This window comes from Callospermophilus lateralis, chromosome 8 (assembly GCF_048772815.1).
Source record: "Callospermophilus lateralis isolate mCalLat2 chromosome 8, mCalLat2.hap1, whole genome shotgun sequence".
Taxonomy (NCBI): domain Eukaryota; kingdom Metazoa; phylum Chordata; class Mammalia; order Rodentia; family Sciuridae; genus Callospermophilus; species Callospermophilus lateralis.
This window is the reverse complement of record NC_135312.1, coordinates 12,574,685-12,592,503: the sequence shown is the minus strand read 5'-3', so window position 1 is coordinate 12,592,503 and position 17,819 is coordinate 12,574,685. Positions and strand designations below refer to the sequence as shown.

Below are 17,819 nucleotides of genomic sequence, written 5' to 3'. Positions count from 1 at the left end.
CCCCTTTCCAATTCCCTCTTTTTGCTTTAATAAGTACGTTTTAATAGTTTGATGAGCTCTTTCAACTATGCCTTGTCCCTGTGGATTGTATGGAATTCCTGTTATATGAGTAATACCAAATGATGAGCAAAATTGTTTAAAAGAGGTAGAGGTATAGCCAGGACCGTTATCGGTTTTTAACTGTTTAGGAACACCCACAGTGGCAAAATTTTGTAAGCAATGAGCTATAACATCTTTAGTTTTTTCTCCGGCATGAAGGGAGCCCATCAAAAATCCGGAAGAAGTATCAATTGTAACATGTAAATATTTTAATTTTCCAAATTCTGGCAAGTGTGTGACGTCCATCTGCCAAATATGGTTAGGTATCAGTCCTCTAGGATTGACTCCAAGATTAACTTGTGGTAAAAAGGTCACACAATTTTGACATTGTTTTATTATATGTCTGGCTTGTTCTTTAGTTATTTTAAAACGCTTTTGTAAAGTATTAGCATTAACATGGAATTTTTTATGAAAATTCATAGCTTCTTCTAGTGTAGAGAAAATATGTATGTCATGTGTAGTTTTATCTGCTAAATCGTTGCCCAAACTAAGGGCTCCAGGCAATCCTGTATGTGCTCTAATATGTCCTATAAAGAATGGATCTTTTCTGTCCCAGATTAGACTTTGTATAGTGGAAAACAAAGAGAAAACAGTAGAAGAAGGGGAAATCCTACCAGCATCTTCAAGAGATACTATAGCATTAACTACATACTGACTATCAGAAAATAAATTAAATACAGAATCTTTAAACATTAAAAAAGCTTGTAATACTGCATTAAGCTCTACCTTTTGAGCTGATTGTTTGGGTACTAAAAATGTAAAAGTTTGATCAGGGGTAACTACTGCTGCTGTACCATTATTTGACCCATCAGTGAATATATTTGGAGCATTCATGATAGGGGTTTTTCTTGTCATTTTTGGAAAAACTACAGGATGCTTAGACCAAAAAGACAACAAAGGATTAGATGGTAAGTGATTATCAAATGAAACATTAGATTTACACATGATTATTGCCCAAGTATTTAACTCATTAGCTAACTCATCAATTTGATCCATAGTATATGGAGTAATAATTTTATTGGGAGAAATTCCAAACACTCCCTTCGCTGCTTTTATTCCTTTGAGTATTAATTGTCCTACAGCCTCAGGATACCTAGTAAGAATAGTGTTAGGAGAATAAGATAAATGTATCCACAATAATGGACCTTCTTGCCAAAATACTCCTGTAGGAATATTTTTTGTTGGTAGTACAATAAATAATAAAGGCAAACTTATATCAATTCTATCCAAATGTATATTTTCCATATATGTTTCAATAATTTTCAATGCCTTTCTTGCTTCAGGAGTTAACATGCGAGGTGAGTTTGGATCTGATGGACCTTTTAGAATATCAAATAAAGGTCCCAACTCTCCTGTTGGTATGCCTAGATAAGGCCTTATCCAATTTATGTCTCCCAATAACTTTTGAAAGTCGTTAAGTGACTTGAGTTGATCTACTCGTATTTGAATTTTTGGTGGACGGACCATGGTTGAGGATAATAGAACTCCTAAATAATTAATTGGAAAATTTAATTGTACTTTATCTATTGCTATCTCTAGATTATAATTTTTTAATAAGTTTGTAAGTATGGCATAACATTCCAGCAATATGTTTTTATCTTTATGTGCCAATAATACATCATCCATATAGTGAAATATTTGTAGTTCAGGATTTTGATTTCTAAGTGGCTGGATTGCTTTATTAACATATATTTGACACATAGTTGGACTGTTAGCCATCCCTTGAGGGAGTACTTTCCATTCATATCTCTGATCAGGACCTTCATGATTTAATGCAGGGATAGTAAATGCAAAACGTGGACTATCCTCGGGATGAATTGGAATTGAAAAAAAACAATCTTTAATATCTATGGCTAAAACATGCCAGGTTTTTGGCAAAGCAGACAATTGAGGAATCCCTGATTGAGCAGGTCCCATAATAACCATTTCATTATTAATGGCTCTTAAATCTTGCAATAATCTCCATTTACCAGATTTCTTTTTAATGACAAAAATGGGAGTATTATGGGGAGATATGGAAGGTTGTATATGTCCTTCCGCTAATTGTTGTTTGACCAGATCATGGGCTACTTGTATCTTTTCTTTAGTCAGGGGCCACTGAGGAACCCACACTGGTCTTTCTGATTTCCAAGTAATTTTGATTGTCTCAGTGGCCCTTTCTGAAAATCCAACCCATGTCTGTCTGTTCCTTGATCTATTTGAATTGGTGCTGCTATACCTTGTCCTTGTTTTCCTAATCTTTTTTCTTTCCTAAAACCTTGTCTAGCCCTAGTAGTGGGCGCATTAGGATTGATGTTATTTGTTAATGTCAAACCTAATTGATCTAGGACATCTCGTCCCCATAAATTTATAGGAAGATGATCCAATACATAGGGCTGTATAGTTCCCTCACAACCTTCAGGATCCTTCCAATCTAATATCATTGCACTTCTATGGGGATTAGTAGCCACTCCTAGGCCTCGAAGCGTTTGAGTGGCTTGTTGTAATGGCCAATGTTTTGGCCATTCCTTACTAGATATGATGCTAAGGTCTGCACCTGTGTCCAGTAGCCCATTAAAGTCGTGTCCTTGAATATTTAGTTTTAACATTGGGCGAGAATCTAAATTTAAAGACAACATAGCCCAATCTACACCTGTGGAGCCTAATCCCCTGGAACCTCTTTTTACACTATGACTAGGAAATTTATTATGTAGGCTGGGTATTATTAACAACTGTGCTATTCTGTCTCCAGGTGAAATTACTGATATACCTCTTGGAGAACTAGCTATAATTTTTATTTCACCTACATAATCGGGATCAATTACCCCGGGACTTATCATAAGTCCTTTTAATGTAGATGAACTACGTCCCAATAATAAGCCTACTGTCCCTTGGGGAAGAGGTCCTTTTACTCCTGTGGGAATGATTTGAACTCCCATCTCTGGAGTTAGTACTGCTCTGGCAGAGGCGCAGATGTCCAACCCTGCGCTCCCTCGGGTTTGTCTGATGAGGGATTTAATGGACAATGTGTCCTGGGCACTACTCTGATGGTGTTGCTGGGTTCCTCCACTGCCCCGTATATTTGTGGTTGTGGGCCCCGGAGCATTGGGCCCGGCTGTCCGTTTTTTGGCAACGGAGCCTGATGCCTTTCTCCACGGTATCGTGGGTAAATACCTGGTCCTTTTCCGTTTTTTGGTAAGGGAGTACCCTCTATGGTAGTTTGAGAACGGCATTCATTAGCCCAATGTCTCCCTCTACGGCATCGTGGGCAAATACCCGGTATTCTATTTCTTTGATACCTAGTTTTGTTAAATCCTCCTCCTATGGGGCAACTCCTTTTAAAATGTCCTGTTTGTTCACAATCATAGCATGTTTTTGGCCTGGTATCTAAAGCCTGTTGTACTGCAGCTGCCAAGACTTGCCCTTGTTCATTAATATCTCTACATAATTTAATATATGTGTTTAAATCTTCATGTCTCCATGGTCTAATAACCTCTCTGCAGCAACGATTTGCTTGGTCATAAGCCAGTTGTTTTATTAATGGCATTGCTTGTTCCGTATCCCCAAAAATTTTGGCAGCCGTTTGAATTAGCCTATCTACAAAGTCAGCGTAAGGTTCATTAGCTCTCTGTATTACCTTAGATAGCTGACCTTGTAAATCTCCATGTCCTTGTAAAGTCTTCCATGCCCTAACTGCGTCTGCAGCAATTTGTGCATATATAGCAGGATCATATTCAATTTGTTGCCGCTGACCCTCATAAGGTCCTTTTCCTAGCAACATTTCTAAATTTCTTTGAGGGTAACCGGCTGCTGCATTTCTCCTAGCTGTCTCTGCACAAAATTCCTCATTGGCAACCTTCCATAACAAATATTGTCCTCCATTTAGCACAGATTTACACATGCTAGCCCAATCTGCTGGTGTCATGTCCAAGTTAGTAATGGACTCGACCATGCTCACCGTGAAGGGAGCTTGGGGACCATAGGTTGTTACAGCCTCCTTTAACTGCTTCACTGTTTTAAAATCTAAAGCACGGTGAATTCGCTGCCCTCCTGCCTGCTCAAGTACAGGGCATGCTAATCTTCGAGGTCCTGTCTCAGGATCCCAATTATCAACTACGGGGTTTGAGGGCCACTCAGCTGTCTCTATCGGTGGGGCTGTTGGTTGAATTAAAGCCTCTTGTGATAAAACGGAGTTAGTAACAGCCTCCTGTTGTGGCCTTTTTCCTAACAACCCCTTTTCCTTTAAATTTTCTTCCTCTGTCTGACTAGCTGGAGAGACCTTCTCTTTTGCTTGATCTAAAATGTCTTTCACCATGTTCTGAACCTCTAACAATTTACTTAACATCTTTTCAGTTTGTTTTAATCTACTATAAAGATAACGCAACCCAATAAGATAACACAAAACAAAACCGAAACTGAATGAAGCAAAAACAGAATAAAAAATCGTTGTATCAATTTTCTCTTCCTCAGGGCCGACAAACTTCAAACCTTTAGTCAACCATTTTTTCCAGTTTGCCTGAGAAATTTCTAGGGATAGGCAGCTTGAAAGAAAAACAAAATAAATCAAAAGAAGAACACATTGTTTTCTGAAATGGTCACCCATTCTCTCGCCTTCCCTCAGGGGCGAGCAATTTCACTTACCTCCAAGTTTCAGACGTTCCGCGTACGGGCCACCAGATGCCGCAGTCTCTCGCTGGGCACAAATCACGAGTCTCCACACAGCTTGTAGATTCAAACAGCAATTCTTTATTCCCGAACTCACACCGGCCGTCTACAAACACGATCTGGGGGAATCCACGTTCTCTTCCCAAATCCACTCCGTTCTCTGCCCAAATCCTCTCCTGCCTAAATCCACACCGCATGGGCTTCTGTCTCTCAAAAAATACTGTCTGACCCTAAGCACTCAAGAGGAACTCAGCAGCAGGATACGCCCTATTCCAAAAGAGGAACACCCTAATCTCCTATTACTAAACCACCCTATTCTAAAGGGGAAACACCCTACTCTCCTATTATGCTAAACTGCCCTATTCTAAAGGGGGAACACCCTAAACACGGATCCTGCCCTGGTCCTTGAGCAAGGTCACCTTTCAGAAGTCCTTCCACTAGACAGCATGGGAGTAAGCTGGCAAGGAATTTGTCATACCTACTTGGCTGATGGCTCCCAGCAGCCAGACACCTCCCATCCCAGACTACTAGTCTGGGTTACTCCTTGGGATATGCATGAGAATTTCTCAGAACCCGTCCCCAGATAGACTCCCCATCTACACCTGGCTGTTTTCATTGAGGTCCAACTTTCTGCCTGGACCTTGCCCATCAGCCCCTTCCCTGCATGTCCTTAACTCCTATTCCAACCAGGTAGCACAGGGACCTCCTAACAGTCCAGGCCCTCTCCTTCAGCCCTTTGCTAGGCTTTGGGTATTTGGTTAAAAGCCCAGAACTACTTGGTGAAAAGCCTTCAGTGGCTCCCGTTGGAGTAAGCTCCAAATGCCCCCAGACTGACATTGAAAAGCCTCCACTGGCTACAGCCTGTGTCTCCAGCCACGTTCCCAGCGGGTCCCTTGGCATCCGCACCATCCCTTTGTCGTCGGAGCCTGTGAACTCCAGCCTGTCATGCTTGCCCCCTCTTCTATCCAGCTGACCCTGGGTGGCAGGGGGAGGGCCACGCGGCTGGGAGTGGGGGGGAGCTTCTCCTGCACACCCAGACCGCTCCACCCTCGAGCTCCTGGAGAGCTTCCCGTTGGCACTCCAGACTGCTGCGCCCGGTTAGGCCCTTAGGCAGTAAAGCTTAGGTGGGGAGGCCTCCAGGTGGAGGGAATGGCAAAGGCAAGCAGCAGGCAACAGGTGAAGTAAGTGCCTTGCTTGTTTGGATGTGAGCTACATTCGCGGTTCACCAGTTTTAAACTCTTTGCAGGCCACACCTGGCCAACTCCCAAAGCACCTGGGTGGGGGCTGCAGGCTGGGCGGGCACGCACGGGGCTCCATCCTCGCTGCAGCGCATTGGCCTGTGGTGCCTTGTCCACCTTTGCAACCCCTAAAAGCACCGGTTTTGGTTTGCTTCTCTAGGATGGGGGCGGCCCGGGCCAGGCCGGCTCCCCGCCGGGCGTCGCCGAGCAGGGGCAGAGCGAGGGCTGCGGGCCGCGGGAGGAGAGCGCTCAGCTCAGGGACGCCTTGCTGCGACTGCGCGCCGAGGCCGAGCAGCACCAGCAGGAGGTGCTGCAGCTCCGTGAGCAGCAGAGGTGGGTCAGAGCCCGGCTTAACGGCCCCTCGGATGCGGCTCAGGGCGGGAGATGGGAAACGCCCCCGCCCTCCAAAAAGACTCCTTAATACCTTAACACATCCGGGATGTTACTCCTTTGACCCCTGCAAGGTACTGGTGTTCTGGGAATCCTAGATCTCTAAATAGAATTTGCCCCATAGGAGAGGGAACCCCATGTCACTGCAAACCACGGAATTCATCAGACCTAGACTCATACCTAGAAGACCCCCAAAGTGTTCTCAGATCAGGCCTTTGGAGAAAGTATGGTGGAATAATTCAAACAGTGCTGTGCACTTTAACTGTGACATTGATGAGTCAGCTGATTTCTCCCGACTGGGTCCTCATCCGAAAAATGGAGTACCACCGCTGTGGCTGGGGCATTGGTAGGGTGCAGCGAGGTGTGTGCAGAGGTGGTTCGGGCCAGCATGGAGGAAGCCCTGTGTTGGTTCTTTGTGGAGGTTAGTAACTAACTTATCAATCCTCAATTCACTGCCGTTTTATCCCTGTTGGAAAGTTTTTAATACAAATCCAATTTCTTTAATAGGACTTTTAGCAAGACTTTTTATTTCTTTCTTTAAGAATGAACTTTATCAATTAATCTTTCCAAAAAAAGTGGTACAGAGCACGTTCCTATCAGGCACAAGATCCTGAGCTGAACCTCTGGCACTGGAAAAAATAAAATAAAATCTCCTGGAACCTTTGTTGAGCATATATTACTGGGTTCTATCCCTACTGGTTCCGATTCATTGGGGCCGGAGTATAATTAAATAGATTTTCAGTACTAAAGGAGTTGCTGCTGCAGAGTCACCATATCCATCTTGAGTGTAAGTCCTTCGTTTCCCTCTTCCTGCAATAAACAGATAGGGTGAGGGAATTTTCCAAAGGTTCTGGAGTTCCTCAGGACAAGGGATGAATCCCCCTTTTCCAGGCAGAAGCATTGACTGAGATTAACCAAGGGAGAGATGTCCTGTAGCCTCAGGTAGCTCTGGGTAACATGGGTTCTCAGACAGAGATGCCTCCAAGAGAGCTCTGCTAAAAACACCCACTCTGGCCTCCCCTCATTGCAGTAGAGCTGAGGAAGGGCCCTGGAATCTGGATGTGGAAAGAGGCCCCAGTTGTTCTAATGCCCAGGGGAGGGAAGCTGCCACCAGGAGAGGGGCGTCACTCTGAGTCCTCGGCTCACGGTGAGGGGAGGAGGGTTCCAACCAGGCTCCTGTGGCTGTGAAGTAACTCAGGCCCCAACTGGGCTATGGTCCTGAGACCTGCCCCCAAGTGAGCAGCAGACCTGAGGCTCATCTGAGGGATGGCCACGAGCCCACCTGGTGGGACACCTTAGATTCAGACAGTGCCTCACCAAGTGACCCTGGGCAAGAGGCCAGAATAAGGAGGTTGGGCCGGGGTTGGGACTCTGAATCACTCTGGGCCTACCTCCCTTCCAGTGAGGAAAGGAAGAGATCCTCTCCTGGGAGTAAGTACAATTACATGGAAGTTTGCATGTCCTTTATGAGAGTGAATTACCTCCATGGCTCACCTGGGGATCCCTTAATACTCCACCTTAGTTTTAGGCAAATGGTAGCTAATAGTTGAACATGGGTTTTGTGCCATGGACTGTTCTAGACATGTATTAATGCAAGTCCTCCTGGCAATGACCCCCATAAAGTAGGTGCCACTGTCACCTCCAGTTAGCAGAACACAGATTAGAAGTAGCTTGCTTGAGGTCACACAGCTAGTGGGGAGGAGGCCATGGATGCAGGCAGCCTGGCCCCAGGTGCTGCTCTTACTCCATCCCACGCTGCCTTTCCATCTGGACTGGGGATCTCCAAGTCTCAGAGTCCCAGGGCACTGGGTCTTCCCAGCTGCTCCAAGTGAGGGGAATGTTTCCTGGGCTCTCCTCCAGGTCTGTTCCTCACCCCTTTCCTCTGAAGCCTGCCTCCTGCTCAGGGTCTCCTTCATGGATGCTGGAGTGGGAGAGAGCTGCAAAGGAACCTGTGGACCCTACAGTTCAGACCCAACTCCTCTCATGAGTGTTTTGATCTTAGATTCATAACCTCCCTCTACCCAGGGTCACCTAAACCATCCCACTCAGTGGAGTGTGGAGGGGCTGGCTATCCCTGGAGCTGGAGTGAGCCTGGCTGTGCTTCTGTCTACCCAGGATGCTGGAGGAGGACCAGCAAGCCCAGAGGACCAGGGAGGTGGAGACGCTTCGCCAGGAACACAGGAAGGAGATGCAGGCCATGGTGGCTGATTTCAGTGGAGCCCAGGCCCGGCTCCAGGCCAGGCTGGCAGCCCTGGAAGCTGAGTAAGGAAGACCCTGGGCCCCAGAGAGGGAGACACTAGCAGATGTACCATTTATGAAGGGACCAACTCATCCTGGGTCCCTAGGTTTTCCTAGTTTTTCCTGCTAGAAAACCTCTCCATTCCTGGCAGATGAGGATGATGGCTCTTCATCTTCTAAGGCTGCAGGGCACGGTTATCCGTGAAAATGAGCACTGTTTCATGGGCCTGGTTTACCCCTTACACTTGGAAAAAAACATCAGAAGGACCTGGGCTACGTTTTTGTGAGTGTTTGCCCTATTCGAACACATATCATCTCATTTAATGTTCACAATGGGGAAACTGTCCTCCCTCACCCCTCAGAAGAAGAAAACACAGTCCCTCGTGCATGTCTACATGCATTCATTTATTCATTCAACAAGTATTTGTTAAGGGCCTCTGTGTTCTGTGCACAATTTTAATCTCAAAAGTTGTAAGCGGGAACAAAAGACTATGCTTTCATGGTGCTCACAAGTTCCAGGTGGGCATTCGGATAAGAAATAGGCAAATACTTAACTTCATAGCAGGTAGTGGAAGTTCTAGAAGACAAGATAAGTGTACAGAGTGACAAGGATCATCTGAGAGCCAGTCTGAAGGAACAAGTACAAAGGCCCCGGGGCCTGTGTCACATGACTGGGAAGAGTCAGTTGGCTGGTTTGGGTGAATGGAGTGAGAGTGAGTGCTAGGGAGTGGCTGGCTGAGATCTGCCCTTTACTGGAAGGAACTTGATGTGTTTATAGTCCTCAGGGAAGCCCCGGGAATGGTCTGATTTACCTTTTAAAAGAGTCACTTTTAGGGCTGGGGTTGTGACTCAGTGGTGGAGCGCTCATCTAGCACATGCGAGGCACTAGGTTCGATCCTCAGTACCACATAAAAATAAATAAATAAACGTATTGTGTCCAACTACACCTGAAAAATAAATACTAAAAAAAAAAAGTCACTTCTGGTTGCTGAAAGATGAGGCTAGGGGTCTGGGGTGATTGATAGGGACTCCATTTAGGAGGATATTACTATAATGCAGGTGCAGGTAGGTGAATCCATTTGCCCAAAATTATATAGCACTAAGTAAATAAAGAGGTCATCTGTCTGGCCCTTAGCCTGCACTCTTAGAAACTGGTCTCCACTGTCTCCAGTGCAAAAAGAATCATCCAAAAGCTTCACTGAAAGGTTTTTCCAGCCACCATCTATCTAATGGGCACTTGTCATGTGCTGGGTATCCATTACTTCATTGAATTCTCACAACCACCCCATGGTTGAAATACTATGCTCAGGGTAACATAAGAAGGAAAAAGTAGCATCAGGATTAGAGCCCAGGTCAGCTCATCCCAAAGCCCCAGGCCTTAGGGGTCCTCTGCAGCCCCAAACCTCCCTCTCCCCTCTCCCCTCTCCCCTCACCACGGGAGAATCTGGCTTCAGAAGACTGGCTCGTGCTGCACCTGTCTGCCAGCAGATGGCACCAGAGCCATGTCAGCATCCAGGGGACCTGCTGGCCTCCCAGTGGGTAGTGGCATTTTCCTGCTCAGACCTCTTGCCCCAGCTACATCCCAGTCTCTTGAAGCCTGGCTGAGTGCAGCTTTTATGTGCACCCATGGATCTTTAGTTCCTTGCCCTGCAGCCTTGGGAGAACTGACAGGGGACATACTGGGAGATGGGGTCTGGGTTCTCCACCTAACTCACGAGTGACCCTGTGCCAGCCTCTGCTGCTGTCCTACCTCAGCTGGCCAGGCTCAGCACATGCCAGCATCCACCTGGTGTCCACTGGGCATCCCTCCCGTTGAGTAATCACCATAAAGGGGACTAACTGCCTGCTTTGGACAGACTGAAAGATGCGGGAGAGAAGCCAGGAAAGGGAGCGTCCAGGCCTGAGGACTTGCAGCTCATAGGCCGTTTGCAGACCCGCCTCAAGGAGAGAGAGGAGATCATCAAGCAGCTCACGGTGAGACTGCCAGGGCCCCGCAGACAGCAGCAGGCCCCGTGCCCATGTACCTGGTGGGGCACTGCAGAGCTGTCCAGGAGCAACCCCCACTGGGTGCCGGCCTTTCTCTAAAAGTGCCTAAAATCTTGATTTGCAAAGAATCCTTTCTTAAACAGAATTACTCACTAATTAAAAATAGTAGTAGAGGAAAACAGGAGGCAAAGAAAACCCACTCTATTCCCAAGATGGGGTCCTGGGTTCTGCACCTAACTCAACAAGTGGCCCTGTGCCAGCCTCTGCACAAGTCTGCTCCCAAGTCCAATGGCATTTGCTTCATGTTGAATATTAGTTCAGTTTTTTGTAGTATCAAGAGAATTTCTATTATTGATCTTCCTGTTGTAAAAATAACCATCTGTTTCTTAGTTAAAAAAAAAATTCCCTTGATCCTTTGAAGGTAAGTTATTTCCAACTCCCTCTGATTCTATATCCTAAAGCCACCAAGGCCTGATGGTCATTTCTTTAGATGCCCCTTCCCTTCATTTATTCCTGATCACCTGCCTCACTTCTATGTGTCTTCCAACTTTGACCAATGACTGAAGATTATATTAATAAGGAATTATGACTCACTTGCTAAGTGTGGGATATTGTGGTTATCATTTTTGTTAGAAAAAAAAAAGAATCCTTAATCTTTGAAATACATATTGAAGTTTTTACAGATGAAATTAAATAACAACTGGAATTTGCTATAAGAATAATATAGCTGGAGAGAAAAAAGTAGATGACATACATAATAATCCACCTTGGCCCATTACAGTTATAATTGCTGAAGTGGGTGATGGATCTTATGTGCCCTCTTTACTTTTGTGTATACATCTATGATACAAATGTGAAATAAGCGGTAGTGAGGAAAGGAGCCGAGATCTCTTGGGCATTCAAGGGTATTCTTTCTCTGCATTAGATTTTAAACGCTGAGAATACTTGCTTGGTATAAATTTGCTCTTTCCTTCCCTGAAGGACCCTGGAAATAAAGGGCATTCCCTACAGCTCCAGTGGCTGGTAGCTTAATTGCCGACTGCCCTCCCTCCCCTGGCCTTGCCTTCTCTGTGTCCTGCCCTCCCAGATATCTTCTTTCAAGTCAGGCCCAGTGCTATATGCTCAGGCCCATTTAGACTTCTTGTATTGGTTTTCCAGGAAGAGAGAAGGTTTCACTACGCAGCGTTTCCTAGCACGATGTCCCATCGGAATCGGTCCTTTTCTTTCAATCCTCACCCAGGGTATTTGACACCTTCCATGAAGGTAAGGTGGATCTACGGATTTTAATGCATCATACAGCTTTGTTGATTTCTTTCCTCCTAAAGGAAACTGCAGCTAGTTGATGTGCACTGGGCTGGTGTACACTGAGAGGAGGAGGCATTGGCAAAAGACCCACAGGAAATGGTCCACTGTCCTAACAAACAGCTTTTACATCTGGCTTGGGCAGATTATGTGTGGTTTTTACTTCCCATGAGCCTTTGTATTTTCAAATATGTGTCACTATTTGCCCACAGTCTGGCTGGGCACAATTCAGGAGCCACTTGTCAAAAGAAACTAATTTTATTTTTAGAACCACACATGCCAAACAAAACAGCTCCTCAGGAAAAAACCCTCAGAGCCCAACTGCCACCACTGGCTTCCCCCTAGCCACTCTCACACCCACCAGCCTCTTCACCTCCCACAGTCCTCCTGCTCTTGAGGCCGATTGGCTGGGTCGCATGGGCGGAGCCAAAAAAGTCCCCCAATGAGGAGCTCCGTGGTCTGAAAGGGCAGGGAAACAGCCCAATGAGCATCACCGCAGAGGAGCCAATCAGCTAGATGTTGCTAGATGTTGCTGGGGCCGCTGTGAGCCAATCATCAGCTGGTAGTCTGAAAGGGCAGGGAAACAGCTCAATGAGCATCTCCAATGAGCATCACTGCAGAGGAGCCAATCAGCTAGATGTTGCTGGGGCCGCTGTGAGCCAATCATCAGCCGGCAGTCTGGAAGTTTGCTGGCAGCTAGAAGTTTGCTGGGGCCCCTTCGGCTGTGGCTCTCAACAACTATTAATAATAGTCCTATCTGGGTCATGGGAGAGAGGGGAAATAGTGGGAATTTTCTACTGCTTTCTTTACTTTTTCTTAAATATTTCTTAGTTGTAGATGGACATAAAAGCTTTATTTACATGTGATGTGAGGCTCAAACCCAGTGCCTCACACGTACTAGGAGAGCACTCTACTCCTGAGCCACAACCCCAGCCCCTTCTTTATTTTTTTATGATGTTTTTGGAATATGTAGTGATGAGCCTGTTCATATCCAAGTCTCTTATCTGCTATCACAATATCCTAACACTTCTAAAGAATTAGTATTTTTTTACAGCTCACAAAACAATAAACCTAAACTGACCTGAACTGATAAGATCTTATCTATATCCTTACTTATATCCTTACTGTAACAAAATATAAATTTCACTAAGGAGATATTAATATATTTGAGTACAGGGTGTGTCCAGCTAATGTGGGGTGGTACATGGTCGCTAAGCTCTTAAAAAGTATTACACGTCTTCTCCAGAAATTTTGGATAAAGAAAACTGTGGACTTACATGTTCTTTAAAACATAAAATAGGGCTGGGGATGTGGCTCAAGCGGTAGCGCGCTCGCCTGGCATGCGTGCGGCCCGGGTTCGATCCTCAGCACCACATACAAACAAAGATGTTGTGTCCGCCGAAAACTAAAAAATAAATATTAAAAATTCTCTCTCTTTCTAAAAAAAAAAAAAAACATAAAATAAAGTGAAGAAAGGAGATTTAAAGAGCTAAGGTGTAGCTCAGTGGTAAAGCACTTGCCCAACATTTTTGAGGCCCTGACTTTTGTCCCCAGAACTTCAAAAATAAATAATAAATAAAAATATTTAAGAGTAACATGCAAGCATATCATGAAACTTGTTGCCTCTTTTCCCGTTATCGCTTTGGTTGGGTGTCCCTTCTTTACCTTTACAATAAAGCCTTTTGTGGGAAGCACTAACAGAACTTCCCTCCAATACAAACAGAAAAAGAGGATGGAGGAGGTGCCGAGTCGAGTGGTGAGCGTGCCAAACCTCGCCTCCTACGCCAAGAACTTCCTCAGTGGGGATCTGAGCTCCAGACTTAACGCGCCTCCATTGACCAAGTCACCCAGCTTGGACCCAAGCCCCAGTTGTAGCCGGCCTTACAAACCCACCCAGTCTCTAGATGCTAAGACTGCCACAAGGTAGGGGTGCAGAGGCCTTATTGCATTTTTCCATGAATGGGGCAGGGTGGGGAGTGTGGAATTAGGGATTCTTTCTGGCACATGCTAAATACTCCACATTTGGGCAAATACAGAGTAGCAAAACCAGCCCTGTCTTGCAGAAATAACAATTAGCCAAACAGGAAGATTGTGTAAGAGAGGGGAATTATGTCATTCTTTGGAAGGGGTACTATTTCTGGTATAAAATTCCAGAAGGTCCTTCTTTTTGGGGAGTGTGGGGGGATGTTACCCAGTATTGAACTCAGGAGCACTCAACCACTGAGCCACATCCCCAGCCCTATTTTGTCTCACTGAGTTGCTTAGCACCTTGCCATTGCTGAGGCTGGTTTTGAACTTGCAATCCTCCTGCCTCAGCCTCCCAAGCTGCTGGGATTACAGGTGTGTGCCACCGAGCTAACCCAGAAAACCTTTTTTAATGGAATCACTTAGCTGAGAACTTTGGTGTGGGTTACATAGAAGATAGACTCTCTTCACCTGGCTTTGAGGTCTGTATTTAAAATCTGGTCCTCATGTTTCTTAGCTGTGTAGCCCTGGCCAGTCACTTGACCTCTCTGGTTCCCTATATTCCCACTATGAAAATGGAAATCATATAGTTAGTACCTGCATCATCAGACTGATGTGACACTAAAGGAATTAACCCATAGGACATGTTTAACAAACGCCAGGCACAAAAGGGCTCAGTATAATTTCACTCTTATTAAGGCTATTTCCCAGGATTTATTGTATTATTTTGGAGTTTTAAGGCCTCTAAATCTGTGAGTTTGATTGATTGTGCATAATGATCAGATGCACCTTCCTTATCTTCCCTTGTTTCTTGCTTCTGAAATCTTTCACACACTTCTGATCTTCCTGTGTTTACTAATTCTCCTTCCTCTCCAGTCTTCCATTCAAAAGGCACACTTTAAATTCTGGGCTTAAAGTTTGCATTTCAGGAAGGGCCCCATCTAAAATGTCCTGTCCCAGAAGCCCTGCCTGCCTGCTGCCCCAGGGCTGACTGGACAGATGGAGAGACTGAGAGCTTTTGAGTGTGGCGCTGGAAGGAGCCCCTTGCTTTCCCTGTATGGGTCCAGCCTGTTTCCCAGCTGTGGAAGCCCAGGCCCAGAGCCCCCAAATACCTGTTAACCACCAAGGCCAGTCTTTGACTCTGGCCATGGTTTTTTTCCTCATTAATGTACACTTCTGGGCTGGACATGGTGACGCAGGTCTGTAATCCCAGAGGCTTGGGAGGCTGAGGTAGGAGGATCCTGAGTTCAAAGCCAGCCTCAGCAAAAGCCGGGCGCTAAAAAACTCAGTGAGACCCTGTCTCTAAATAAAAGACAAAATAGGGCTGGGGATGTGGCTCAATGGTTGAATGCCCGAGTTCAATCCCGGGTACCTGCCACCACAAATCCACTTCTGTTTAAAGCTCTTCTGTTGTTTTACTTGAAGCTTCACAAATGCATAGACTGGTGAGCCAGGTGTACTGGGATTGGTGACTACGGTTTCTCCTTTTCAATCCTGTAGGTAATTTCAAGGCCTCGCTGAGATGCTAGAATTCACTAGACAGCTGGTAGTGCTCACAATGTTCTGCTGACCTTTTTTATACTTTTTTACAATTAAACTTACCTAATTCATGTCTGAAATAATAAATGTTGCAAAATACACCTCATTACTGTAGTAACCACTAGATTTAAGGACACAATGGAGAAGCAAACAATGGAGAACCTTGTTTTCAAAATAGGAACTGGACTTTCCCTCACCACCCCATTCCTTACAACCTGTTTCCAGCCAGGAAGAGGTGGTCTCCGGCTGGAATGTTCCCTTGGAAAGGTAAGGGAGCATTCCACTGCCTACTGAATAATTTCAAAAATCACACGAGAAACTTCTGTTTGTTTTTAGGACACAAGATGGTGAAACAGCCCAAGCCAAAGAAGCCCAGCAGAAACAGGGCTCCCCACACCAGGAGTGGTTTACCAAGTACTTCTCCTTCTAAACTCAGCCTTGAGATACCTCAGAGAGGCTGTTAGAAAACCACTTAAAACGTCTGAAGGAGTGAACTACAACCAACCAACCAACCAAAACATTTCATACTGTTTCATTGTGACACAGGTTCACTAAAAAATCTTGATATTAAAGATAAATCAAACCAATGTTATTAAAAAGCACCCATAGGAAAATGTTGTTAATGTTCCAGTGACCTACACCATTTGTATTTCCAGTGTCCGTGACATGGTACTCCACTTTGTGGGCTGGCAGACTTTGTGGTTTCCGTGGTCTATTTTAAAAGTGGTTTCATTTTTCCTTAGGATGCTAGTCATCTTCACTTGAAAAGCTGCTTTTTATGTAAAATGATATTATTCCAAAATACACATCCAACCTCAATAGGAAGAGGAATAAAAATAAAGTTCAAAACAGGAAAGTCAATTAAAAAGAAAAAAAATCGACCCATTAGGAATGAACCACAGCATGCGTAGGTTGCATGTTCTGACTTCCTGGGTCTAGGACAGGCAGCAGATTACAGAGGGGTTAACACCTACCTCAGAAGGGGCTTTGCAAGATTAAACAATGAGTGAAGACACCCATCAAGAATTGGAATTTTCTGTGAGTAGCTGTGCCTTGCCCCACCAAACATCTGTTTCAATGACTGTCCTGTCAACTTGTTATTTTTGAAAGTTTCTAGCCCATCTGATCTCTGAAGTCAAAGATCTCCGGAATCCCTGGTCTTTGGGTTTGGGCCATTTGCCTCATGATGTGTTGCTGCCCCTTTGCATGGACTCTCAGTAGATCAAAGGGCACTGGGAATGGCTGCTCACGGTGCTGACCTTGCTCTCAGTCCACATGCATTATCTACCCTCTGCAGAGCAATGTGACTTGACAAAGACTCAATGCAAATTTTAGTGGGCAAAATATTTTCTCAGTCCTTTGGTGCTGGCCCAGTAAGTGGCCTAAACAGATGTTAACTCTATGCACTGTCAAATCTTTGCTCTTTGAATAAAACTTTAAACAACTGGGCAGTAAGAATGGTTGTGCTGGTATTGCTTTTCCTTAAAAAGGTAAAACTGGATGAAGACAGAGTTGAAAAGTAGGAAATTCACTTTAAGCTCAGTCAGAGCATCAACAAATAAAAAGTGGCCAGTAACATACTTCACACACATCAGTTTGAGAGAAATGCAAGTAAAATTGAAACTCAACATTTAAAGGCAAAATTTACTATTGAAACAAAACAAGAAGCTAATAGGATTTTGTTGTCACAATGCTGGGAAGTGCTCTACCACTGAGCTCAGCAAGTGTGGCTCAGTGGTAGAGCATACACTTACGTGCAAAGCCCTGGATTCAAAAAAAGAACTCGAGATTTTGGAGTACTTGCATATATATGAGATTTGGGGGATGGAACCCAAGTCTAAAGATGAAATTCTTTTGTTTCATACACACCTTAAACAGCCTGCTGGGTAATTTTATACATTATTTTTAGTACACCTGCATTTTGACTACATGCCAGGGGTGGAATTTTCCATTTGCAGTGTCAGGTCAGTGCACAAAAACTTTTGGATTAGGGAAACTGAACTTGTCTCACGTGAGTATTAAGTTCCAGCAAATGAACTTTAGGAAAACAACATTCAGATCTTGGCCATAAGCATTGTGTTTTGTTTTGTGACTTAGAAAAAAATTATACACAGGTGGTTATACTTCTGAGTTGAAACATTATCACAACCCTGTGCAACTCCTAATAACTAACAAAGCAGACTGCACTATATACTACTGTCCTCTGACTCAGCATAATACTTTTGCAGGGACAAAATTATGTTGCTACTACATCTGTTTTTGACTCCTTTCTTACTTCAAGTGAAAGAACTTGTTAAATTTATAGATTCTACCCTGAAATAACTATGCCTTTGTTAACCAAATTTTTACATTTTTCTATTAGTTTTTTGAGACTATTTCCTTGCATATTGAAGTAAGGCATCTAAAGATACATAAATA

General features: G+C 44.6%; 1 protein-coding gene across 1 annotated transcript in view; it reads left to right on the top strand.

Moving 5' to 3' along the window:
• Fam184b (family with sequence similarity 184 member B) overlaps window positions 1-16,778 on the top strand; it is a 115,099-nt gene extending 98,321 nt beyond the window's left edge. Inside the window, exons 13-18 of the mRNA XM_076864700.2 lie at window positions 6,142-6,314; window positions 8,487-8,633; window positions 10,466-10,583; window positions 11,754-11,858; window positions 13,621-13,820; window positions 15,738-16,778. Of these exons, the coding sequence (XP_076720815.2) occupies window positions 6,142-6,314; window positions 8,487-8,633; window positions 10,466-10,583; window positions 11,754-11,858; window positions 13,621-13,820; window positions 15,738-15,831 (837 nt within the window). The 3' untranslated portion in view covers window positions 15,832-16,778. The remainder of the gene's footprint in view (window positions 1-6,141; window positions 6,315-8,486; window positions 8,634-10,465; window positions 10,584-11,753; window positions 11,859-13,620; window positions 13,821-15,737) is intronic.
• The last annotated feature ends 1,041 nt before the right edge of the window (window positions 16,779-17,819 follow it).